Below are 27,500 nucleotides of genomic sequence, written 5' to 3' on the forward strand. Positions count from 1 at the left end.
CAAACGCCGCCTTTCCTGGCATCCCCAGGACAGCGTGGGTGACCCCGTCCGCCATTTTGAATCAGGGATTACTTAGGGCATGGGCACGCATGCCAGCCCTCTCTTATACAGGTAATGGCGGGAATCTCGGGGGCGTCCCCTCCACATGACATCACCCGTCAGTGAATTTAAGCCATTCGGCCTGTTTCTTCCTACAAGTTAGCAAGGACTTCCTTCCTGCTGAATTACACTGTACTTTGGAGATGCTTCGCTATTCGCTACACTGAATTGTGTTCCTGTTTCTCCGGGACTTGGACGCTATAGGTACCCGCTCCTCTGGGGCCTTGTTGCGTTCTGGCTATCAGCTCCTCGGAGGGCCTTCCTGTTTGGAGAAATCATGTACTCACACCAGGGTCTCTGCCTTGTGAGTACGCTTCTCCTTTGCTACCATCTATGCTGACGGAACTTCTGGTGTACCCCGTGCCTCGAGCCACTACTGTGCTCGCCTCAGCAATCCTTCGTCTACTCTTCAGTGAGCTCCGTCACCTACCCAGCTCTACTGATCTCCTGCACCTCTTCTACATCGACAGCGCAGATTCTTGGTGTACCCTGTCCTATGGGCCTCTACCGGATCTACCTTCTCGGCATACCCTGTCCACAGGCCACTACCAAGGATATCCTGGGTAACTTCGCTTCTCTGGACTGTGTCTTATTTCCCACTCGGTGGGTATTTCACCTCCGTTCCAATATAATAAAGTCTCATTATTACCAGTGCCCTTCTCTGCTGAGACCATGCCTATCGTGGTGCATCCCCACAGGGCTCCTCCCTGCGGGTGGAGTCAGCTCTCACTACGATCCAGGGTTCACAACCATACCAGAACATAACAGATTGCTAACTCCATGAACCCGGCTCAAGTCTCAGCCCTTCAGGCCATCCCTGGCCTGGCCCAACATATTGCTGAACAACAGAGGACCTTAGAGACATTGGCTAATGCCTTTAATCAGCTGAATTCCCGACTGAACGTTTTTCTGCAACGCCTGATAAAGATGCTTTGCCTCAAGTGGTGTCTGAATGAACTGCAGTGCCTTTACCAGCCCCCACTTGCTTCTCAGGAGATTCTCTGTTGTGTAGGGGTTTTCTAAACCAGTGTTGTGTGCACTTCTCGCTACAACCAACTTACTTTTCTAATGCAGGAGCCAAGACTACATATATCCTGTCTCTTTTAGATGGGAAAGCCCTGGCCTGGGCTTCACCACTCTGGGAACACAATGATCCAATCCTCAATGACTTGCCTGGTTTTCTTGCTCTCTTTAAGTCAGTGTTTGACGTCCCAGCTTGCAAGACAGTCACCAGATCTACTCTTTTACACTTCCAACAAGGAGTTAAACCACTCCCAGACTACCCTGTTTCCCTGAAAATAAGACAGTGTCTTATATTAATTTTTGCTACCAAAGATGCACTAGGCCTTATTTTCAGGGGATGTCTTATTTTTCCGTGAAGAAGAATTCACATACCGGTACCGGTATATTGTTGAACAAAAAAATGAACTCGCTCCTCGAGGGCCTGCAGGGCGCATCCATCCTTAAAAGCGACTATTGCACCTGCTACAAATAAAAGGATTTAACTGGCCATGTCAGATTGAATAAAAGTCTTTTTAAAATAGTTATTCAGTAGTCAGTGACATACTTTTCACACACACAGAACAGCTCTTCTACCCACGGCAGCAGTTAACTTGTGCTGGATGGAATTAGACACACCTAGATCTCATTCCAACTCTGCACTTTCCTTTCTTCACTGGCTTTGAATTTAACAATTTATAAACCACATTTTCTTGATGCAACCAATTCGACACAATTTTAAAGCAACACATCACTAAAGCAATATAGTACAAAAAATAAAATGTGTATGAACCTCTCCCGCCCCCCGAGAGGAAGATAGAGGCTGCTGCCATTGAATTGAACTGCAGCAGGAAGAGGCAACATACCATCTGCTACCGTGTTTCGTGCCTTGCTTCGGGAGGAGGGGAGAGGACTGGCAGTGTACGGTAAAGCAACGAAGTGACTTACTTTTTTCACAGCCCTCCTCCGGAGACGGATCGCGGCTCCCCTGCCTCCCGGCGAAGATAGATGCCTGCACTGGCGAAAGCGGCCCCTGTGCGTGCGATTGGGCCGCTCAATGCATGACGTCACGACGTTTGGCGTCACGGCATGTGACGTCACGCATTGAGCAGCCCAATCGCACGCACAGGGGCCGCTTTTGCCCGTGCAGGCATCCATCTTCGCCGGGAAGCAGGGGAGCCGCGATCCGTCTTCGGAGGAGGGCTGTGAAAAAAGTAAGTCACTTCGTTGCTTTACCGTACACTGCCAGTCCTCTCCCCTCCTCCCGGAGCAAGGCTGCTTTTCGCGCCTTGCTTCGGGAGGAGGGGAGAGGACTGGCAATCCCGAGCGTAGGATTGCCCGTCCTCGCTCCCCCCTCTCTCTTGCAACTTTTTTTCGCTTTTTTTTTTTTTTTGCTTTTTCGCTTTTTTTGCGTTTTCGTTGCTTCGGGAGGAGGGGAGAGGACTGGGGCTGCCCCGGAGACCAGCACCCATGGACGCAGCCAGGGCAGGTGAGTGGGGGCTGGGGGAAAGTTTGCCGCCTACCCTTACCCCTGCCTCTAACGCGGGGGTAAGGGTAGACGGTAAGTTAGCAGGTTAAACACGCGGCAAAACGGCAGGGGCGCGCGTTACTGTATGGGAGGGAATACCGTAGCTAATTCGATCGTTTACATGAATTATGTACTAGGTCTTACTTTCGGGGGAGGTCTTATATTTAGCAATTTGGCAAAACCTCTACGAGGTCTTATTTTCGGGGGATGTCTTATTTTCGGGGAAACATGGTATGTTATTGAGTTTAAGACTCTATCTCCAGAACTCCACAGGGACCTGGGTTGCCTATGGGCAATTTTCCTAGAAGGCCTTAACTCCCACATTAAGGATGAATTAGTGGCACATGAATTGCCTGACACCTTGGACTCACTCATTGACATCGAAGGGAGAATTGATCGCTGCATGCATGAACGTTCACAGGAGGTAAAGAGTCCTAAGAAACATCCATCAGGGAGTATGTGCTCACGTCCAATGCCTGCAATGCAAACCATGCCTTCACCCACCATTGAAGAAGATAAACCCATGCTATTAGGCCGCAGTCACTTAACCGCCAAGGAGAGGCGCTACCGTAAGAGACTAGGTCTCTGTATGTGCTGCGGACAACCTGGCCATGCGGTTCACTTCTGTCCTATCTGTCTGGGAAACATGCAGACCTAGGATCTGCTGGAGAACTCTTCCTAGGTCTGACCACCCCCTCTCCTCCACTGACTCTCCCAGTCTCAATTATCTCCAGGACTCTTGAATTTCAAACACTTGCACTCAGATTCCGGAGCAGGTGGAAACTTTATTCTTAAAAGAATTGTGGAGCACCTACGGATTCCTATCATTCCGACACTTACTCCGCTGCTTCTCTCCTCTATGCATAGTGAGCCACTACCAGGAGAGGTTTCATACACCACACAACCGATATGCCTGTGCACTGGCTCTCTTCATACGAGATCATCTCATTTCTGGTCCTTGACAAAGCCATTCATCCAGTAGTACTTGGCTTACCATGGCTGCAAGACCATACACCCCAGTTTGACTCGGCACTCTGGAACTATCACAATGGGGAACAGCCTGTCATGACAGATGCTTGACGAAAGTAACACCTATGCCTTGCACGTCTACCACTCTTCTCTTCCAGGCCTGCCGCCACAGTACTCATCCTTTCAAGATGTGTTTTCAAAGAAGGCAGCTGACGTGTTACTACCTCACCGGTCCTTCGACTGTGCAATTAATTTAAAGCCTGATTTTGAGCCCCCTAGAGGAAGGGTTTACCCACTTTCTCTATCAGAGACTGAGGCCATGTCGGCCTACATTCAAGAAAATTTGCAAAAAGGATTTATCCAGCCTTCCAAGTCACCTGTCGGAGCCGGATTCATTTTCATTGGCAAAAAGGATGGATCCCTTTGCCCATGTAGAGACTACCGAGAACTTATCGAAATCACCATAAAGGACCGATACCCTTTACCTCTGATTTCAGAATTATTCGACAGACTCCAGGGAGCCACGATTTTCACAAAATTGGACCTAAAAAGGGCATACAGTCTGGTCCGTATCCATCAAAGGGACGAGTGGAAAATGGCCTTTAATACCCACGATGGCCATTTTGAATACTTGGTCATGTTCTTTGACCTATGTAACGCTCCAGCCGTATTCCAAAATATGATTAATGAGATCCTGCAAGACATGCTGCACCAATGTGTGGTTGTGTATTTAGACAACATACTAATTTTCTCCCAAGATCTACAAAGCCATCAGGTAGATGTTGCCAGTGTCCTGCAGAGACTTCGGGATAATCGTCTCTATGCTAAACTAGAAAAGTGTGCCTTCCATCAGGAGTCTGTTCTCTTTTTGGGACACGTGGTGTCCAGCAGGTCTTCCAAATGGATCCACAAAAGGCCAAAAGCATACAGGACTGGCCCCAACCCACTGGTCTCAAGGCACTCTGCCGATTTCTCGGCTTCACCAATTATTGTCGCACATTCATCCACCACTACTCTACCTTGACTGCACTACTTACCGCCATGGCGAAGAATGGAGCCAGCCCTTCACAGTGGTCACCAGAAGCTGTTACTGCTTTTCAAACCCTCAAGGAGGCTTTTCTCAAAAAACCTTGCCTTCGCCACCCAGACCCTCAACGATCATTTATAGTCGAGGTTGATGTCTCTGATGTCGGAGTTGGAGCCGTTTTTAGCCAGAACAGTGATACCTAGACACTGCACCCTTGCTCTTTTTTTTCTCAGCACTTTTCTCCAGCCGAGCAAAATTGTGGTATAGGAGACAGAGCTGTTGGCCATCAAGCTGGCTTTTGAGGAGAGGCTCCCATGGCTTGAGGGGGCACAACATAGGATAACTGTATACACTGGCCACAAAAATTTGGAATATCTGCATCATGCGCAGCGACTGAATCAAAGACAAGCCCTCTGGTCCTTGTTTTTTAATCGGTTTCACTTCCTGCTCAAGTACCGACCTGCTGACAAAAACAACCATGCAGACGCTCTCTCACGCTCTTTCACTTCAGAGGATGTGCTGGATGCACCTTGCCATATCATCAATCCTGCAAAGGTGATTCTGGCCACTACCCATTCCGTTCCAGCTGGGAAGACGGTGGTTCCTTGGACCCTGAGAAAGAAGCCTCTTAAATGGGCCATTGATTCCCTATTAGCCGGTTACCCTGGGAAATCTCGTACGTTATCTACCTTGCAGAGATATTATTGGTAGTCTTCAATGAAGGAAGACGTATAAGCGTATGTTGAATCTTGCGCCACATGCGCAAGACAGAAGCCTCCAGCCGGTCACCCTTGGGGTCTTTTCCAGCCTTTACCAGCTCTAAATAAACCCTGGACAGACATCACGATGGATTTTGTCGTTGACTTGCCAGTGTCCAGTGGAAACAACACCATATGGGTCACAGTGGACCGCTTCTCGAAAATGGCACACTTTCTGGCATTACCCGGGCTACCATCTGCCCCAGAATTTGAAAAGCTGTTTATATGGAATATATTTCGCCTGCACAGCATGCCGAAGCATATCCTCTTGGATAGAAGTGTACAGCTCACGGCTAAGTTCTGGAGAGCTCTTTGTAAGAAATTTGATATTTCATTGGACTTAATGTCAGCATACCATCCACAAATAAATGGTCAAACTGAAATATCAAACCCTACACTTAAACAGTTCCTCTGCTCCTACATCAACTCCAGACAAAGCGATTGGGCAGAAGTGCTCCCCTGGGCCGAGTTCGCCCTGAATTCACACCCATCAGCTGCTACTGGATCAATACCTTTTCAAATAATGTATGGCCATCAGCCATTACCTCCATTGCCAATACCCTTGGCGGTTTCATCTCCTGCAGCCCAGGCTTCGGCAGAAGAACTCCACCAGCTGCTACCACCCAAGAACTCCATCAGCTGCTACCACCCAAGAAAGAGATCTAGGCGTCATAGTGGATAACACATTGAAATTGTCGGTTCAGTGTGCTGCGGCAGTCAAAAAAGCAAACAGAATGTTGGGAATTATTAGGAAGGGAATGATGAATAAAACGGAAAATGTCATAATGCCTCTGTATCACTCCATGGTGAGACCCCACCTTGAATACTGTGTACAATTTTGGTTGCCGCATCTCAAGAAAGATATAATTGTGATGGAGAAGGTACAGAGAAGGGCGACCAAAATGATAAGGGGAATGGAACAGCTCCCCTATGAGGAAAGACTAAAGAGGTTAGGAATTTTCAGCTTGGAGAAGAGACGGCTGAGGGGGGATATGATAGAAGTGTTTAAAATCATGAGAGGTCTAGAACAGCTAGATGTGAATTGGTTATTTAGTCTTTCGGATAATAGAAAGACTAGGGGGCACTCCATGAAGTTAGCATGTGGCACATTTAAAACTAATTGGAGAAAGTTCTTCTTCACTCAACGCACAACTAAACTCTGGAATTTGTTGCCAGAGGACGTGATTAGTTCAATTAGTATAGCTGTGTTTAAAAAAGAATTGGATAAGTTCTTGGAGGAGATGTCTATTACCTGCTATTAATTAAGTTGACTTAGAAAATAGCCACTGCTATTACTAGCAACGGTAACATGAAATAGACTTAGTTTTTGGGTACTTGCCAGGTTCTTATGGCCTGGATTGGCCACTGTTGGAAACAGAATGCTGGGCTTGATGGACCCTTGGTCTGACCCAGTATGGCATGTTCTTATGGGAACAAACCAAAGGCCTTTTACAAAAGGCAGGACAACAGGCCAAGAAGTGTTATGATGCTCATCACAGAGCAGCACCCCAATTCCAACCGGGAGACAAGGTATGGCTCAGTACCAAGTTTATCCATCTCAAGCTGCCATCTGTTTGATTCGGTCCTCGCTACATTGAGCCTTTTTCCATACTCCGCCGCCTGGGACCAGTTCTTACAGTCTGCAACTACCTACTTCCATGAAAATACACAATGCTTTTCACATATCTCTCTTGAAGTCATTCATCCTCTCTGAGTTTTCTAGGAAGACTCCGGTCCCACAATCTCTTACTGCTGAAGAGGACATCACGTACCAAGTGGATGACATTCTCGACGTATGTAAGAACTGGGAAGGATCCTGAGAAGGATATGGGCAGGAAGAAAATAGTTGGGAGCCTGCTAAAAACATCCTTGTCAAGGACTTAATTCAACAATTTCATCTAACTCATCCAAGGAAGCCAAAACCCCTTGGGGGGAGGCCCTAAGAAGGGGGGTACTGTTGCGCCTGTCGGTCGCAGAAGGCTGTGACCTCTGATGCTCAACTCTTTTTTCCCTGCACCAGCGATTCTTGGAAGGGTGGCAGCCTCTGCCTGCAAATGCCACCTACCCCGGCATCCCCAGGACGGCGTGGGTGACCCCGTCTGCCATCTTGAATTGGGGATTACCCGGGCACGCACGCACGCCAGGCCCTCTCTTACACATGTCATGGCGGGCACCTCGGGGGCATCCCCTCAGCATGATGTTACCCGCCAGTGTATTTAAGCCATTCGGCCTGTTCTTCCTACTAGTTAGCAAGGACTTCCTTCAAGCTGAATTCCACTCTACTTTGGAGACGCTTCGCTATTCACTACACTGAATTGTGTTCCTGTTTCTCCGGGACTTGGACGCTATAGGTACCTGCTCCTCGGGGGCCTTGTTGTGTTCTGGCTATCCGTTCCTCAGAGGGCCTTCCTGCCTGGAGAATCCATCTACTCACGCCTGGAACTCTGCCTTGTGAGTAAGCTTCTCCTTTGCTACCATCTATGCTGACAGATCCTCTGGTGTACCCTGTGCCTCGGGCCACTACCGTGCTCACCTCAGCAATCCCTCGTCTAGTCTTCAGAGTGAGCTCCATCACCTACCCAGCTCTACTGACCTCCTGCACCTCTTCTACATTGACAGAGCAGATTCTCAGCGTACCCCATCCTACGGGCCACTACAGGATTTACCTTGCAAGGTGTGTCATCCTGAGGAGGAACTCCTCGGCCTACCCCGCAGAGCGGGGTAGGCCTGAGGATCACTAGGTAACTTTGCTTCTCTGGACTGTGTCTTACTTCCCACTCAGTGGGTACTTCACCTCCGTTCCAGTATAATAAAGTCTCATTATTACCAGTGTCCTTTTCTGCTGAGACCATGCCTATCGTGGTGCATCCCCAGACGGCTCCTCCATGCGGGTGGAGTCAGCTCTCACTACGATCCAGGGTTCACAACCATACCAGAACATAACAGCATAATTTTATTATATACAAATAATCAATTTTATTTTTATTAAACATTTTGATATTCTGCCTTTTTCCTAAGGGTAGGCAGTCAGATTATATAGAAAGAGAAAAAACATTGAGCACATAAGTAATATATACATACATACATATATGAGATGTCTTCTGAGTGAGATACATTGGGGATGCATAGATACAGATATAACTTACAGATATGATATAGATTGCAAATGAGGTACATTGGGTATAAATAATGCATATATATATAGATTTGAAGTAAGTTAAACACCCAGAAGATATATTAATAACCATTTGGGTAGAAACAGCTCAGTCAGTAGCGGGTAAACCTTGAGCAACTGATGGTCACAAAGATTTTGTGTAGGCAGGTGGTAGAGAGAAGATCTCTGCTGTGCAGCCTAAGGAATAGCCTGGCCAAACCTTGTGGGGTTTTGTTTTTTTTTTGCAAAGGATAAGATAAGTTTTCAGACATAGCACTAGAAGTGTTCTATATTTTGGGTGGAAAGAGGTGGGATGTATGAAGCCTTGTGCATATTAGTCTAACTAAAGTTAGTGGATAGAAGAACCTCTTGGGAGGATCAAAGTTCCCCTTAGGGAGTGTAGGTGAACAGCAGGTGGGAAAGATATCAGGGGCCAGTTGATTCAAGCATTTGAAGACAAAACAAAGAGTTTTACATATAATCCTGCTCTTAAGTGGGAGCCAGTGTCACACCTACAAAACTGGGATCTCATGGTCAGTGGATTTAGCTCTTACCAAGACACTACCTGCTTTGCTATTCTATAGCTGGAAGTACCTGAGACTGTATTGTGAGCTGCTTTGCAGAATTTTGAAATTGCAGTCACTTGTTAACTATTCATTTTAACAAAATTTGCAAGTGTAAAACTACTTGCAAAATGTTACTATTCTCATAGGAGTCAAATTTTGCAAAGTCTGCTTCACGCACTAAAATGGTAATTAGTATGCATTATTTCTAGGGACCTTCATTTTCAGTTTTTATTGTTCTTCATTCTTCCTGGGAAGTTATCAGCATTTATTGTGCCAAGAACAAAAACAGAAAAAAAAATCAGTTGCAAAGAATTGACTCATTATTTTTCCGGATAAATATTGGAATTTATTTTTGTTGACAGAAGTCACAACAATAAAACATTTTTAATCAAATTCTCCCACTCACCCCATCAGTAGCATCTCTATCCCCATTCCCTGCCTAGCATGTCCCTCTCTCTCCCCCCGCTCACCTGCCAAGAATCTCCCTCTTCCCTCTTCCCCCTGCCCCACTCCCTGCACTGCAACAGCTTTTATCCTTACTGGAGGTGGATCCAGGCTTCTCCCCGCTCCTTAAGCAGCATCCTTACTGATGCTCCCGTGCTCTGGAGCACTGCATATCTGATTTTATGCAGGGTCGGGGAGCCTGCTGGGAAGTACTTCTGGTGGACAAGGCCTGCTTCAAATGCATCTGTGGCACCAGGCAGCAGACACGTTGGCTGCTTAGTGGGTGAGGACGAGTTAGCACTTAAAACACAACATGCACTTTGAACAATACTGGCCTCCAGTAGTAGTGGCTGAAGTCCTTGACATGCTGCATATTCAGCTCTGGAGCAGTTTTTTTTAAGCATCCTAAAATGAGGGTGAACATCGGTTTAAACTAATTGTCGCTTTTGGGAAAATCTGGGAATTTATGGATAAAAATGGGTTTAAACTGAAAAAGAAGGACCCTAATTATTTGCCATTTTTGCATCCAAAGCACTCTTTGCAAAATGTATCTCCCTTGAGTTATGCACTATGCAGCCATCCAAGATTTGGGAGCAGGATGCACTTTTACTTAATCAATCTTAGAGTTGTCATTATTCAAAACCATCATTGCAGTCATTCATCATTTGGCAGACCTCTTCCCTCGTGCGCTGCAATAGTTATCTAAGTGGAATGAGACATTTGTCTTTTAGGAATGGCAGGGGCAATTTCTCTTTGTTTTGGATTTACGTAGAGATTCTCCCTCTTTTTGAGCTTGCTTAAGTTTTTCTTTTTCTGCATTATTTGGTATCACATAGACCGCCTGACAATCATCCACTATTTCACCTTTTACTGTTGTATAGCTTTATGCAATATAAATAAAAAATAATTTATATCATATTTTTTTATTTTCCCACCCCACTGGCTCAGAGCAGTAGTTGTGACAATGCAAACTGGACATTTACATTTCTCAAGCAAAAGCAAATTGCACAAACTAGTAATAAAAGATTCAGGAGCCCCAGTGGTACTGGAGCAGTATCTATGGATCAACAGATAGTAATGTTTACAAAAGAATGAAGCAACTGAAATCATCTGAAATTCTGCAAGATCGAATGGAGCTGTAATTTTCTGCACATGCTTGGGTGAGTAGAAAATATATTTTTCTTACCTCATCGTCATATATTGTTTCATTAAAAGGTCCACAAGCACTGAAGAAATGTGGAAATACATCTGACCAACCATTACGTGTACAATTTTTGCTAATAGACCCTGAAAAAAAAATGTCAGGCATTTAATTCTGATTCATAAATACATCTTTATAAAAAAGTCTTTCAGTTAGTTGTGCTTTCTTTCATACAGCACATACACAAATCTTATATATGAACACGTTTGTTAAGATTGGGGATAGAGGGGGGTGGTTAGTGATTGTATACAGTTCCCGTCCTTGAACTTCCCTTGGTTACATCTCATGATGTTTAATACAAGAAGGGTTCTCAAAAACTCATGCCCATATCCACCTCCTGTTGTTCTTTAATGCTCACTGAAAATGTTTTTAATATCAATGTCAACATTCTTTATGAAATGTTGAAGGAACCATGTTGCTTCAGTTGGAAGCAAGCAAGATAAGGAGTGGAGGAGTAGCCTAGTGATTAGAGCAGTGGGCTACAAACCTGGGTTTAAATCCCACTACTACTCCTTGTGACCTTGGGCAAATCACTTTACCATAATTTGCCTCAGGTACAAGCTTAAAGGTGAATTTTAAAAGCCCAACTCGTGCATCGATCAGAGGATGCACGAGTTATTATTGCGATGGAGAAGGTACAGAGAAGGGCTACCAAAATGATAAGGGGAATGAAACAATTCCCCTATGAGGAAAGACTAAAGAGGTTAGGACTTTTCAGCTTGGAGAAGAGACGACTGAGGGGGGATATGATAGAGGTGTTTAAAATCATGAGAGGTCTAGAACGGGTAGATGTGAATCGGTTATTTACTCTTTCGGATAGTAGAAAGACTAGGGGGCACTCCATGAAGTTAGCATGGGGCACATTTAAAACTAATCGGAGAAAGTTCTTTTTTACTCAACGCACAATTAAACTCTGGAATTTGTTGCCAGAGAATGTGGTTCGTGCAGTTAGTATAGCTGTGTTTAAAAAAGGATTGGATAAGTTCTTGGAGGAGAAGTCCATTACCTGCTATTAAGTTCACTTAGAGAATAACCACTGCCATTAGCAATGGTTACATGGAATAGACTTAGTTTTTGGGTACTTGCCAGGTTCTTATGGCCTGGATTGGCCACTGTTGGAAACAGGATGCTGGGCTTGATGGACCCTTGGTCTGACCCAGTATGGCATTTTCTTATGTTCTTAATATGTCGAACCAGCAAGTGCTGAGTGGATTTTAAAAGATACCCGGATATGAACATAAATGCCACTGCGTGCATGTTATGATTCTGCCCGTGGTGGGACCACGGGCAGCGTCTCACCTTTTTTTTCGGCTTCTTCTGTGGCCCAAGGCCGCCGAATCTCCCTTTGCGTGGCTGGAGCCACCCCAGTGCAGCCTTTGTGGACAGGAGGCCACCAACAGCATTCCCACGCGGCCCGGAGTCCGCCAACATTCCTTCCTGCTGTCTGGCAGCAGGGTGCCGCCCCGGTGTGGTCCTTGCAGCCAGGAGGCTGCGGATGGCGTCTCCACGCGGCCCAGAGGCCGCCGACATTCCTGCCACTGTCCGGCGGCAGGGGGCTGCCGTTTGGTCCATCCTCTGCGGCAAGGAGCTGCCTCCAACATCACTAGGCCAGAGTTTGCAGCCTAGCTCTGCTCTTGCCTTGAAATGGCAGGACGTATCTATCCAAGGTCCTGCCCCTTCCTCCTTAGGTACTGGGCCCCGCCTCTCTTCACCTCTTAAAGAGCCAGCGTGGGAGTGGTCCTTCTGATGACCTCATTGTGGGTGTTTCTTCTCAGCTCTATAAAAAGGGCCTGTCTTCATTGCTTTGTTGCCTTCGCAAGGAGCCAGTCCTCCTTAGGACTTCTCTGCATTCCACTTCTCCTAGGCACTCTGTTCCATGTGGGAATTCCTTGTTTTCGTCTTCATCTTCGTCATGGTCTCTTGTCTGACTCTGTGTCTCTGTCTCGTCGGTTCCAGACGTCCGGATATTCCTGTCGTCCTTCTCTCCGAATCTTCGAAACCTCCTGATGTCCTAGATGACTTCTTTAATCCAGATGTCCATTTTTCTCGGCAGCACAAGCCTCCAGATGATTCCGGCTTTCAATGCTCCTTGCACTGTGTCCCATCTCAGTGTTCTTTGCACCGAGTCCCATCTCGGTGTTCTTTGCTCCGAGTCCCATCTCCAAGCTCCTACTCTGAATCCTATCTGGGTCTTCGGAGTCCCTTGCATCTACCTCCATCTTTGACTAAGAACTCTGCTATAACCTGTTCTGTTTCAGCGTGGTTCGTTCCTTGCCTTGACTGACTGTGGACGGCGTGCTTCGGTGCAGGCCTCACCGGAGTCTTTATCTTGAAACCTCCAACCAACCTGAGTCGGGAACCACCAGCGTGGTCCATGACCTGCCTTGATTGGCTGTGTTGGGTACGTGGTGTGGCAGTACCTATTCAGAATTCTTGATCTTGTGACTCTGTTGGAGTCCTTCCACCAACCTGAGTCTCGTCTCATCCTTCAACCAACCTGAGTCTCGTCTCAACCCTTCAAGTATCCTGAGTCTTTGTCTGAATATGTCTGTTCCAGCCCTCAGTCTCTGTCTGTCCTGTCGCATCTGCCATTCCCGTACGACAGGTCTGAAAGGGCTATCGAGTGGCCGGAGGACTACCCCAGAGACCAACAGTGCGTTGCTGGGTCTCTTCGATGCAATCAAATTTAGCAGAGGCCAAGGTGCTGCATCTTAAGCCTGTGCTTGGACACTCCTCACCATCCTCAGTGCTTCCCTGAGCTCCTTTGCGGTCGTGTCGTGGCCTAAGGGTACACAATCTCCACAGAAATGGGACCGCTCCCAGCACTCCCATAACAGCGCATATCTCTGAACTTCTAAAAAAAAGAGGTGGGGCCGTGGGTGTGGTCTGGCCAGAGCATGGGCATTCCGGAATTTTAACCTGAAATTTGCACGGAGTGTCCCCTCCATGTACTTTACTTCTGGTATGAATGAATTATAAGTGATAAAATAAAAAAGTCTAGGAAGATCAGCAAGGGAGAAGAAGGCTATTAAACCAAATGGGTCTGGAAGACAAATTCCTTAATGGACAAACTGGGAAACTGGCAATTGTGTCAGCGCACATCCTTTTTAATAATCCTTCACTTGCGTGGTAGAAGCAGGATTTGTGTGCACATGTGCATGTTCACTTAAAATTCAGTGCACTGTGTGTGTGGCCAGGCTATTTTATAACATTCGGTCATATATGCGCTTATGTTATAAAATAGCTACAACTGGGTACGGGCCGACCAATGTACTCATGTGTGCCCACACAGCTGTATGAAAGTTACCGTCTTAGGCCTAGATTTATCAAAATGCTATAAATATAGCAGAAATAGCACCATCAATAAAAAAAAAAGGGCATGATTAGGCTAATTACATGCTTGAGGTATTTTTTGGAGAAAGAGAGAGAGTGAGAGCACCTCTGTATAGAGTCAGTCTGACACTCTAAATATATGTACTACTGTAGAGGGGTACTTTGAATTGGGGTGGGTTTCGGAAGGTGGGGGGGCGGTTTAGGGGGTTGATGTTACAGAAACCTTTTGAGGTATTTATAGTAAAACTGACATCACTAAAGATTTGTAGTCATTATAATGGATGAAAAGTATAACTAGAGGAGTTGATAAAGTCCTTTCTCCCTCTCTCGCCTCTGTGCAAAAAATATTTGCTCCGTAATACGAGCCTATCGCAAGCACAACATACTGAAAAATAGGTGTAATTATTTCCATTGCTAAATCCTGTGTTGCTGTATCACATTGGGCACTACCAACCCTCATTACATTAACTCCACCCCAGACTCCTTCCAGTGGCATACTCAATTAGGAATTTGCATACGCGTTTGCGTTGCATTATTTATCATGTGCGTTAAGGCGCTAATGCAAATTGATAAAAGACCCAGTTAGATTGTTAGCCCTCTGGGGATGGAGAAATACCTACAGTACCTGAATATAATCCGCTTTAAAGTGCCTGAAATGAGAATATTAAATAAATAATAAAAATAATTTATACATTTCAACTCCAACCTTAAACATGCTAAAAACAAGGCATCTGTATTTTCTATAGTTCTCCAAATTCCCTAAAAGCTCAACGGAGAGTGTCATAGGTAGATAAGCAATGTCAGGATAGAAGGCAGTTTCCTCCTGATTTTATTCAAAAATCCAGGACAGCAGAGTGTGGAGGAGATGTCTTGATTACAGAGTAAAAGACTGGGAAAAAACATCAAGGCATGAGTAAGGAAGAGAAGCAGTATTGTTTGGTAAATTCAGTCCCATCCATTGTCATCTACAAAATTTATTACAAACTGCTCTTCAAGAATTAAAATGATGCTTAATAATGGAGAAAAAGCATTAGAAAATTTGGGAGATATTACTTGCTTGTGATAAGTGCATTTCTAATACAGTGCTATGACTAAACATCATTATCAGCTGGAAAATATTATGTCTGTTTAACTCTGTAGGAGTTAAGAGCTAATTAACAAAACATTTGGCATATAACTGCACAAGCTACAAACACTACATATCCATGATAAAATTGCTCAATGACTGATCTGAGCTTTTGATTCTTCCTTGTAAACTATTTTCTGAATAAATGAAGCACATGAATATTTAATTACGTTTTTTTAATGACATTTCATCATATTAAAGTCAATATTCAACTTGAATGTCTGACTAACATTTGGAGTTAGCCAGACAAAACGTGGCATTTAAAAATTTTCCCCATTCACCAGTTGAAATTTAGCCAGATAAAAAGAGGCAGTGTGGTGGTATTGCTCTGGGATTTGACAATTTTGGGGGGCAGTTCATCTAGGGAATTACAGACATATTGGACATGCCCAAATACATAGCTCCACCAACTGGTCTCGTGCGTAGATAGAATAGATCACCAGCTCCTCGTAAATATAGAACCTTAATGGTCAGTTATTACTAGAGATGTGAATCGTGTCCTCGATCGTCTTAACGATCGATTTCGGCTGGGAGGGGGAGGGAATCGTATTGTTGCCGTTTGGGTGTGTAAACTATCGTGAAAATCGTTAAAATCGTGAGCCGACACACTAAAACCCCCTAAAACCCACCCCGACCCTTTAAATTAAATCCCCCACCCTCCCGAACCCCCCCAAATGCTTTAAATTACCTGGGGATCCAGCGGTGGTCCAGAAAGGCGGCGGTCCGGAACGGCCCCCTCAATTGAATCCTGTTGTCTTCAGCCGGCGCCATTTTGCAAAATGGCCGCCGCAAAATGGCGGCGGCCATAGACAAAAACGATTCGATGCAGGAGGTCGTTCTGGACCCCCGCTGGCCTTTTGGCAAGTCTTGTGGGGGTCAGGAGGCCCCCCCAAGCTGGCCAAAAGTTTCTGGGAGTCCAGCGGGGTTCAGGAAGCGATTTCTTGCCGCGAATCATTTTCCGTACGGAAAATGGCGCCGGCAGGAGATCGACTGCAGGAGGTCATTCAGCGGGGGTTCCAGGAGCACTGGCTGGCTGGCGCCATCTTTAAAGATGGCTGCCACCATCTTTAAAGATGGCCACCGTCGTATTTAAAGATGGCCGCCGCCATCGTAAAGATGGCCGCCGTCGTATTTAAAGATGGCGCCGGCCATCCAGTGCTCCTACCATGTGACAGGAGCCGGCCAATGGCACGGATACCCTGTCACATGGTAAGGGCAAAGGGCCATCGGCGCCATCTTTATGAGTGGCAGCCGACGGCCCGAGAACGGAAGATCGCTCCCGGGACCACCACTAGACCACCAGGTAAATTTAAAATATTTTGGGGGGCTCGGGAGGGTGGGGGAAGCTAAGGGGTCATTTTTAAAGGATCGGGTGGGTTTTTTTTTATCGGGCCATCGGCGCCATTTTTCAGTGGCAGCCAAAATGGCGCCGATGGACCGAGAGCGGGAGATCGGTCCCCGCGCCCCCACTGGACCACCAGGTACTCGTAAAAAGCTTGGGGGGGGGGGGGTTCAGGAGGGTGGGGGAAGGTAAAGGGTTAATTTTAAAGGGTCGGGGCTCACTAAAAAAAAAAATAACGATGTGAATCGGAACCAATTCCGATTCACATCACCCACATCACCCACGATCAGATTTTTTTCCCCCCTCTAGCCGAACCCGATTGTTAAGACGATCGGGCACACGATTCACATCTCTAAAGAATATCCATTTTGTGAGCCGAGTTGAGAAATTTTGTGATGACTGGACGTGGTTTACTCCTCGTTGCCGCCCTCTATCCCAAACTATGTATAAGCTCAATTCTGAGATCACCATGTTTGCCTGTTAGATCAAATACACGTGGCAGCTAGCTTTCCAAGATATCTGTCAGATCCACTTCACGGATACTCTCCGAAAATCCAATAAATCGTAAGTTTCCATGTCACGATCGATTCTCTATCTACATTTTTTGCTTGTCTGATTCTGATTTCAACTTGGCCAGCTGTGTTTCTAGCCTACTCTCATGATCCTCTAATCCTGAAATCTGCTCTTCTGCCTCCTGCAGGTGCTTTGTTGAATCAGCTATCAGCTGATTCATTTCTTCAAATTTTTCATACAGTTTTTCGAATTTCACATTGAGAGCGGCTACAGCTGCCGCTAGGACAGCTGTTTCTTTTGGGTCCTGGGCCTCTGGGGATGGCAGAGCATTCTGCATCACAGGCATTTTAGTGTCTGCTGTCTTGTTTTTCTCCAAGCCTCCTTGCTGCAGTTTTGCAACTATGTGAACCAGGTTTTCACAGTTCCCTTTAAACGATTGCACCGTGTTAGACTCCGTGTTACAGCAAGTCCACTTTCAAACAAAAAAACAATATAAAAATCACAAAAATGATCTTATCTGGAGGGTAGGAGCCCAGAGCTCAGCAAGAACACATCTCACTCTTCCATCACATCATGATTCAACAATTTTTAACACTTTCAATTACAGAACCGGTTCCTGAATAACCCCAGCTGAAATAGTATCTGATAAGTATTAATTTTTTTTTTGTTTCTTTAACAATTAAATGTGTTCTCTTATACTACTATTAATATATTTCATTTAAGAAATGAAATATATAAACCCTCAAGCACATCTACAGAAATAATATCCTCCGTACAAAAAGAGACTATTATGCCAGCAAAATTCACAATTTCCTCTATGACGCCAAAGCACTGTTCTTCTCCTACGTCACCGAGCTCACAAAACCCAACTCTCCTATCATCCCAGGCGACCAAGCCCTCTCGAGGTGCACAGAACTTGCACAATTCTTTGAAAATAAAATCCTTAAACTTATAGCCCCACTGGCATCTTCAAACACAGGAACACCTTCACTCTTCACTCCTAGCCCAGAGCAGAATCCACAACTAAATTCTTTCGAACCCACTACCTCACTCGAAATAGAATCCATGTTCAAAAAGATGAAACCATCCACCCACCCCATTGACTCTATTCCCTCTAATTTATTGCTCACCATTCCCGAAATTATCTCCAAGCCTCTAGCAGAGATTATCAACTGTTCACTAACTCAAGGATCTGTACCGGACACACTGAAACTATCCACCCTTAAGCCACTTCTCAAGAAACCCAACTTAAACCCAATAGACCCGGCAAATTTTCGCCCCATTGCTAACCTGCCATTTGTAGCCAAACTCATGGAGAAAGTAGTGAACAGACAACTTTCAGAATACCTTGAGGAAAATAAGATTCTTGCTCCAGCACAATATGGTTTCCGTAAATCACTCAACACGGAATCCCTTCTCATTTCATTGACGGATAGAATCTACACAGGCTTTGAAAAAAAGACCCCCTATTTGCTGGCTCTTCTCGACTTATCTGCAGCCTTTGACACGGTGAAGCACTCCATCCTCATCAAACGTCTATCAGACATTGGTATATCAGGAACAGTCCTAGACTGGTTCAAGTCTTTCCTCGACAATAGAATATTCAAGGTTAGAGTAAATAATATAGATTCACACCCAGTCAAAGCCACTCTTGGAGTCCCTCAAGGATCCTCTTTATCCCCAACTTTATTTAACATCTATCTTCTACCCCTCTGCCATCTCCTCACAAACTTAAAGGTTACGTATTACATTTACGCTGACGACGTCCAAATACTGATACCAATCTCAGAATCAATAGCTAAAACACTCAATTTTTGGAACAACTGCCTACAATCCATAAACACACTCCTCACCAGCCTTAATTTAGTACTTAACACCTCAAAAACCGAACTACTGCTCATCACCCAGGATGAAAACCCTAATTCAACTCAACTGACCTCGACACCTCATGTAAGAGACCTAGGAGTAACACTAGACAACCGGGCTGAACTTAAAAAAATTCGTCAATAATACTACAAAAGAATGTTTTCACAAACTACATATATTAAAAAACTTGAAACCTCTCCTCCATTTCCAAGACTTCCGTACAGTCCTCCAATCTATCCTATTTTCAAAAATCGACTACTGCAATTCCATTCTAATCAGCCTTCCTGCAGTCACGACAAAGCCATTACAAATGCTACAGAACTCCACAGCCAGGATCCTAACCAATACCGGCAGAGGTGAACACATCACTCCTATACTTAAGAGCCTACACTGGCTCCCCATTAAGTTCAGAATTATATACAAAGTGCTAACCATAATACACAAACCCATCCACTCACAAACCACACTCGAATCAAATTGCCCTCTTAGATCTCAATCAGCCTCCAGACCCATTAGAACACTGTATCTAGGCACCCTTTATGTACCCCCGGCCAAGTCGTCAATGAAGAAACGTGCCTTCTCAATAGCTGGCCCTATTCACTGGAACAATCTGCCTTTGGACCTGCACTTAGAACCATGCCAGCGGACATTCAAGAAGAAACTGAAGACCTGGCTCTTTACTGAAGCCTTCACTTAAATTCCCATGCTACCAATAAAGCACTACACTACCTATACTGCACCTTACATATTAATGTTTTTACTTGCATAATACGCCTTGTTCAATGTATAACTTATTCATTAATTGTTCACCGTTTCAATTTTAACGTTTTTAATGCGTAATACTCCATGTTTAATGTATTCCTTATTTATTAATGTTCACTGTTGATTGTTTATTGTTCTATGTACACCATGTATATGGTAATTCTAATGCTGGTTATCTGTAAACCGAAGCGATATGTACTAGTACATGATCTTCGGTATATAAAAGTCTTTAAATAAATAAAATAAATAAATTGATTCTTTGTGCATTCTTTAAGGTGAATTTTAAAAGCCCGATGTGTGCCGAAATTAGAAGTTGCATGAATATGTTGGGCTTGCGCACATTGAGCGGATTTTAAAAGCCGCACAGATATGTATGTAAATACCGCTGCACACACATATAGGAACTTCTCAAAAAGGGGTGGGGTGTGAGTGTGGTCTGCATAGGACATGGGTGGCACATGGGCGTTTCAGAATTTTAAACAGAAATGTGCATGTAAATACTTACGCTATCCGGTGCGCACAAAACTTTACTTCTGCTATGGATGGTGGGTAAATAAAAAAAATAAATAACAAGCCTTTTTGGAGGGGTTTAAATGGTCTGGGGTACTAAGGGGTGTATAGGCTATCAAACCAGGTGGGGTTGGAGGACCTATCTGTTGACTGGGTGAACTGGGAATGAACTGGTAAAACTGTCAAATGCGTCAGTGTGCATTCCTTTTAAAATCCACCCACTTACATGGTAGAAGTGGCTTTTGCACTTGTGTGTGCTGCAGGCTATTTTACAACATGCACGCATATACAGGTGTAGGTTATAAAATAGCCGCATCCCTGGGTGCAGGCTGACAAACACGCGCTCCTGCGTACCGGTTTGAAAGTTACCGACTTTATGTCTTTCAGGTCAGCAAAAGTTTCTTCCTCTTAAGTAACTGAATAGATCTTCAGGTAACTATAAGTTTTCTTTATCTTTTCTGTCCTTCCTTCTTCCTATCTTTAACTTTTTCCCTACCTTCTATATGATTCTTATTGTTTGCTCTGTTTCTCTATGTTTGTATGTCTTTATTATTATTTTTTGTTTCTTTTTTGTCTTACTGCGCGTTATACTATTACGTGTCATGCCGGTGCAGTGGTGAGTGCACACGCTTATCTGTCAATTACTTCTTTCCTTTTCTCCTTGAATGGGTGCTCATCAAATGCTTGATGTGTTTTTATCTTCATTTTCTATTACTCTATACTAAAACAAACTCAAAAAGAGAGGCTATCTCCCTCACACTAGCCTGTCTTCCGCAAGCTAATGTATGCATATTCCCTAAAGTGATATGTCCATGACATCTTATGAGAAACTGAAACTAACTAAATAAGAAAACAATGAATAATTGTAGTTTTTCTAACTAATCACAAGGGTAGATCCCTATTACATTTCATACCATCACACTCTCAGACTGTTGAGACGATTTGGCAATTTCTCTCTGTTGCAGCAGAGGAGTGCTAATATATTATATGACACTTTTAATTTTCATTCTTGTTTCTTTAACTGAAATGAGTCCACTCTGGTGATATATGTGTATGAATTGTAAGACAAGTATCCTGCTTGTTACTCTGAATTGATTCCAAAGAACTATTCCTCCAGCAGTCTCCTTTATCAATGACATATACCAGGGATACTCTTTAACAAACACTCTGTCATTAGATGTTTCCTTCCTGCTCTTCTCTGCCAAATGTGCAACTTAATATACCTTTAGACCGCTCATACACTCAGTCCCTTATCTAAGCCAATGCTGCTAATATCCACGGGTCAACTGTATTTTTAACTATTACCTCATCTTTGCTTACCTTGACTGAATGAATTTTTGATTATCAATTTTCTCTCGTACATGCACTTACACTAATTTTCTCACTGACCTTGCCCTTGTTTTAGTATTTTATGCACTTTATAGGCCTGGGTGGTGAGTTACAGCAACATGCCTCTGCTTTAACCAAATCTCCCAAGGCTTTTGCTCCCAGATCTAAACTATCATAGATTTTTTTTCCTTAGATATTATTGCAGTAGCTGATGTCATCTTGTTGAGTAGTCCATGTCACTAGCTGGTTTGTTTATTGTCTTGTCTAATGCTTCTACTTTTTATTTGGACTTTCAGGTATTAATATTACTTAATTTTTGTTAACCTTATTTTTTGTTGGTTCTTTTTCAATCCTCTCATTTTTTCTTGTGCTTTAATCTGACTTCGTGACTCTACCCCTGCCTCTTCTCTTGTTGTCGGGGAAGCCGTTGCTATACCACCATGGTTACAGCTTTGGTCTTCAAGCTGGTTGCCGTAGCGGTACTAATTTTACCTGGGTGGCTTCAGGACTGATCACTAAGGGTGGACAGACACTACCACTGTGCTAATTATTTAAATGGTGCACTTTAAATCTGCCCTTGAAACTTTTTTTTTTTTTTGCGACAGAAATATTACTCATATTTAATTACATGTGCTCAAGTCATTGGCATTTTTAAGATTGCTTCTGGAGCTGTTTTAGGTGTTCTTCATTGCCTCAAAAACTGCAATTTCCCTTTATTGGCATCTGGCTGGACAGGCATCCTCAGGGTCCCCTCTGGTGGCTGTCATCAACATTTCTCAGGTTTCAGGGGGTTTTAGAGGTTTTTAATCCCTAAATGTGACATGGCTTTCAGGGGGCAATTTCACTTTTTAAATTCACCCTGGAGGTCAGGAGGTGGGATTGGTTAGGTGTCAGGTTCCCCTTATCTATTACCTTTATTTTCTTTAAAATAGGCTTAATTTTTAATTTTTTGGAGTCCCCCCTCACCTGGGCGCCACAGGTCCTGCTGACATTATCCATGACATCGGCGGTTGTGGCCTAACTGTGTTCACTGCGTTGGGGCTCCCCCAAGGCCCCGATACCAACTACACACAATTATATATTTTTTAAAACAGGCTTTATATGTAAAGCCTGTTGCTGAATTGCTGTTCGCTGTAAACCGATTAGATGTTCCAAATGATTATCAGTACATAAAAACACTAAATAAATAAATAATACATAAATCACAGCAGCGCTTCAGGGCACTGACCCTCGTCCTGACTCTCAGTAGCGATCCTGCTCTAATTTCAATACAGCAATGTTGCTTGAGACCTCCCTTCTCTCATTCATGGCTCTCTTTCATGCGGCTCCTGGCTTCATCGTGGCCCTGCTTCTGCACAGGCCCCGACAGTCTCTTGCCACCATCAGCTGTTTTGGCTCCCACTTTATTCACGGGTAACAGTTGCTGATGTTATTTCCTCTCCTGCAGCCTGTATTAGCCTGGGAAGGCACTGGGGAGGGAGGTGTACGGCTACCAGACAGTGCTATGCTGCCTCACTCACTCTGCCTCTCTTTACTGTCCCTCCTATGGCCACAGGGATCTGCATCAGTCAGGACTCAGGTAATTTTTATTTTTATGTATTCATATAGGTACCCCCTTTACATTAAGATAGCTAAACAGGTAGATAAATTGATGGCAAAAGCTACAAAGATGCTTGGCTGCATACGGAGAAGAATGGTCAGCAGATATTGCTGATGTATATAGGTCCCTGGTGAGACCTCATTTGGAATATTGTGCACAATTCTGGAGACTGCACCTTCAAAAGGATATATAAGGAATGTACTAACTTGCTGGGCTATCCGAAATAGGCATCTCAGGCCTAGCCCTACTATGGTTTAAATCCTACTTATCTAACAGAAAGTTCTAAGTCAAGATAGGAAACGCCAACTCCACACTCTATCCCTTGTCTCAAGGTGTCCCACAAGGCTCCTCCCTCTCCTCCACCCTTTTCAACATTTATCTCACACCTCTATGTCAGCTCCTCACAGACCTCGGCCTCAAATTCTACCTCTATGCAGATGACGTTCAAATCGTCATTCCCATTCACAACTCTCTCTCAGATGCCCTTGCCTTCTGGAACACATGTCTTGCCAACATCAATGACTTCCTCACCAACATCCACCTCGCTCTAAACTCCTCCAAAACAGAGCTGCTCCTTATCTCTCCTCACCTCCCTCCCAAACCACCGATCTCCAACGATCCAGCTTTCAATGTCATAACACCCCAACCCACAGTAAGAGACCTTGGGGTTATCATAGATCAACAACTCAATCTCAAAAAACAGATCAACTCCATCCTCAAAGAAGGTTTCTTCAAGCTTCACATCCTGAAGAAACTCAGACCCCTCCTCCACTATCATGACTTCCGCACCGTCGTCCAAGCCACCCTTTCCTCAAAGCTGGACTACTGTAATGCCCTCTTCCTTGGCCTACCCTCCTCCACCACCAAGCCCTTACAAATGCTCCAGAATGCCATCGCCAGGGTCATCACCAACTCAAGGAAAGCTGATCACATTACCCCAATACTCAAAGAACTCCACTGGCTCCCCATCGCATCCCGAATTCTCTTCAAAATTCTAACCATAGTGCACAAGTCCATCCACTCGCACAATTCCAATTGGTTGGATGAACCCTTTCGTCCTATACGCACTGAACGACCCACTCGCACTGTCAACAAAGGCACCCTCTCCATTCCCCCTTTGAAAAAAGCCCACCTCTCCTCTACTAGGGACCGTGCACTATCCATTGCAGGCCCTAAACAATGGAACGCCCTCCCTACCACTCTCAGGCTAGAGCCATGTTACGCCAAGTTCAGAAAAAAACTTAAAACATGGCTCTTCCGACAAGCCTACCCTGATTAAGTACACCGACTTCTGCAAGTATCTTGCCTACGCCTTGTATATTCCTGTAAATAGTCCGTTGCAGTTTTTATTTATTGCTTTAATTCCTCCACCTCCTGCTCTTTGTATACTCCTCCTTGTTCGCCCTCCCTGTTCATTGTAATTTCTACCTTTAAAGTTACATTGTAAACCGGTATGATGTATGCATACTAATACCGGTATATAAAAGTTTTTAAATAAATAAATAAATAAATAAATAAATAAATAAATAAATAAGGTTCAGAGAGATTTAGTAAACAGTGGATTTTACTACCCCATATGGGAGATTGCGATGGTGTAGCCTTAGGGCCTGATTTTAAAAAGCATTTACTCAAGTAAAAACCAGGTTTATTGGAGTAAAATCACTTTACTTGAGTAAGTGGGTTTTTGAAAATTGCTACAATATATGCCATTGACTTGTCTATAGGATTTACTCACATAAGTGCACTTTACTTGAGTAAATGGCTTTTGAAAATTGCTACAATAGTAGCTACATTTACGCATGTAACTGCTTTTGAAAATTACCCCCCAAGCCTTTTTCATCACTAGACACCATTTTAGATTGTAGGACCTTTAGTTAGATTTCCTGGAGGCAGGAGCTCGTTGCCTTATGTATGCTAATTTTGGTAACTTAATGATGAGAGAAGCGAATGGGTTTTTCTCTTAAAGCCAGCTGGACAGACTGATTTACAATTGCTGCTTTGCTGCATCATGTTGATTCCTCCAATTTATAAGAACATAAGATATTCCATACTGGGTCAGACCAAGGGTCCATCAAGCCCAGTAACCTGTTTCCAACAATGGCCAATCCAAGTCATAAGTACCTGGCAATTACCCAAACATTAAATAAATCTCAAGCTACTATTGCTTATTAATTAATAGGGATGTGAATCGTTTTTCAACGATTAAAATTATCGTCCGATAATGTTTATATCGTCTTAAATCGTTATAGAACACGATACAATAGAAATTCTAACGATTTATCGTTAAAAATCGTTAAATCGTGTTAGTGCGCACTAACTCGAGTTAGTGCGCACTAACTCCCCGTTAGTGCGCACTAACTCGATTTAGTGCGCACTAACTGAAAATGATACAAATAAACACTTTCCAGGTCACTGAAGGTCAGTTAGGAATGAATATGTGTTCCTATTGGCTGGCTGCCCTCTTATCTATTGATGTTACCAAGGTTACCACTGAGATGATGGTTGGGGGGATGGGAAATGGAACTGGAAACTAACGAACACCAACAGAAAATGAAACAAAGTGTTCACACTTCCCAGGTCAGTAAAGGTCACTTAGGAATGAATATGTATGTATGTATTCCTATTGGCTGGCTGTGCTCTTATCTATTGATGTTACCAAGGCTAATACTGAGGTAATGGTTGGGGGGATGTGAAATGGAAACAGTTGGAAGCTTGACAAAAAAAAGTAATGTAATGATCAGCACTCACGTGACTAGAACTTGTTTGTTTATTATTTTTGTTAGCAGGCACCTGAAATGCTAGTGCATGTTGAATTTGCCAATCACTGTGCATTTTAGAAAGGTGGTCCTGGCTGGAACTGTACACAGTTCAAATATATGTAATTGATTGTTGGTAAGTGTATTTTTTAAGTAGCCACACTGGCACAAGTATGTTTACTTTTCCTCCTACTTAACTCACTAGCTCAGCTTTGTAAGAAGGGCTTCTCTGCTTGTGTGTTGTTTTTGTTTGGTGTGAGGAGAGCAGAAACATCAGATCTTTATTCAATCTACTACAGTCATCTCTTACAGTGCCCTATCCCTATTAATACCAGGAGTGTTGTGATCTTCCTGCACACAGTGCCCTAACCTAACCCTGATACCAGTCTGAGACAGCTCCCTCCCTGCATTACTAGTGAGAGGCTGGCTTCACAGACAGGGGGGAGCTGCCTGACCCTCACTCCTGACTTCCCCCATGTCCCAGCTAGTGAATGGTGTGTGGGGGAGGGGGGGGGGGAGGATGGTGAAGTCTGAGACAGCTCCCTCCCTGCATTACTAGTGAGAGGCTGGCTTCACAGACAGGGGGGAGCTGCCTGACCCTCACTCCTGACTTCCCCCATGTCCCAGCTAGTGAATGGTGTGTGGGTGAGGGGGGGGGGGAGGATGGTGAAGTCTGAGACAGCTCCCTCCCTGCATTACTAGTGAGAGGCTGGCTTCACAGACAGGGGGGAGCTGCCTGACCCTCACTCCTGACTTCCCCCATGTCCCAGCTAGTGAATGGTGTGTGGGTGAGGGGGGGGGGGGGAGGATGGTGAAGTCTGAGACAGCTCCCTCCCTGCATTACTAGTGAGAGGCTGGCTTCACAGACAGGGGGGAGCTGCCTGACCCTCACTCCTCCGGGGTATTGTGATCTTCCTGCACACAGTGCCCTATCCCTGATACCAGGGGTGTTGTGATCTTCCTGCATGCAGTGCCCTATCCCTATTAATACCAGGAGTGTTGTGATCTTCCTGCATGCAGTGCCCTATCCCTATTAATACCAGGAGTGTTGTGATCTTCCTGCATGCAGTGCCCTATCCCTGATACCGGGATGTGTGCAAGAGGATCACAACACCCCCGGTATCAGGAATAGGGCACTGTGTGCAGGAAGATCACAACACCCCCAGTATCAGGAATAGGGCACTGTGTGCAGGAAGATCACAACACCCCTGGTATTAGGGATAGGGCACTGTGTGCAGGAAGATCACAACACTCCTGGTATTAATAGGGAAAGGGCACTGTGTGCAGGAAGATCACAATACCCCTGGTATCAGGGTTAGGGCATAAGTTCTAGTCACATTGACTGATCACATTACTTGTTTTGTCAAGCTACCAACTGTTTCCATTTCCCATCCCCCATATACTGTCAGTAGGAAACTTGGTAACATGAATAAATAAGAGGGCAGCCAATAGGAATACATATTCATTCCTAAACTGACCTTAACTGACCTGAAAAGTGTCAAATTGTATCATTTTCAGTTAGTGCGCACTAACTCCCGTTAGTGCGCACTAACTCGAGTTAGTGCGCACTAATCGGAAAAAACGATTTTTAACGATTTTTTAACTAAAAAATCGTGCC

At 44.5% G+C, this 27,500-nt stretch overlaps 1 protein-coding gene across 1 annotated transcript in view; it reads right to left on the reverse strand.

Annotated features, from left to right (window-relative positions):
• VIPR2 (vasoactive intestinal peptide receptor 2) overlaps positions 1 to 27,500 on the reverse strand; it is a 299,702-nt gene that overhangs the window by 190,242 nt on the left and 81,960 nt on the right. The window contains exon 4 of the mRNA XM_029588516.1: positions 10,731 to 10,831. Coding sequence (XP_029444376.1) covers positions 10,731 to 10,831 — 101 coding nt within the window. The remainder of the gene's footprint in view (positions 1 to 10,730; positions 10,832 to 27,500) is intronic.

This window comes from Rhinatrema bivittatum, chromosome 2, assembly GCF_901001135.1.
Source record: "Rhinatrema bivittatum chromosome 2, aRhiBiv1.1, whole genome shotgun sequence".
In the NCBI taxonomy this organism is placed as follows: Eukaryota; Metazoa; Chordata; class Amphibia; order Gymnophiona; family Rhinatrematidae; genus Rhinatrema; species Rhinatrema bivittatum.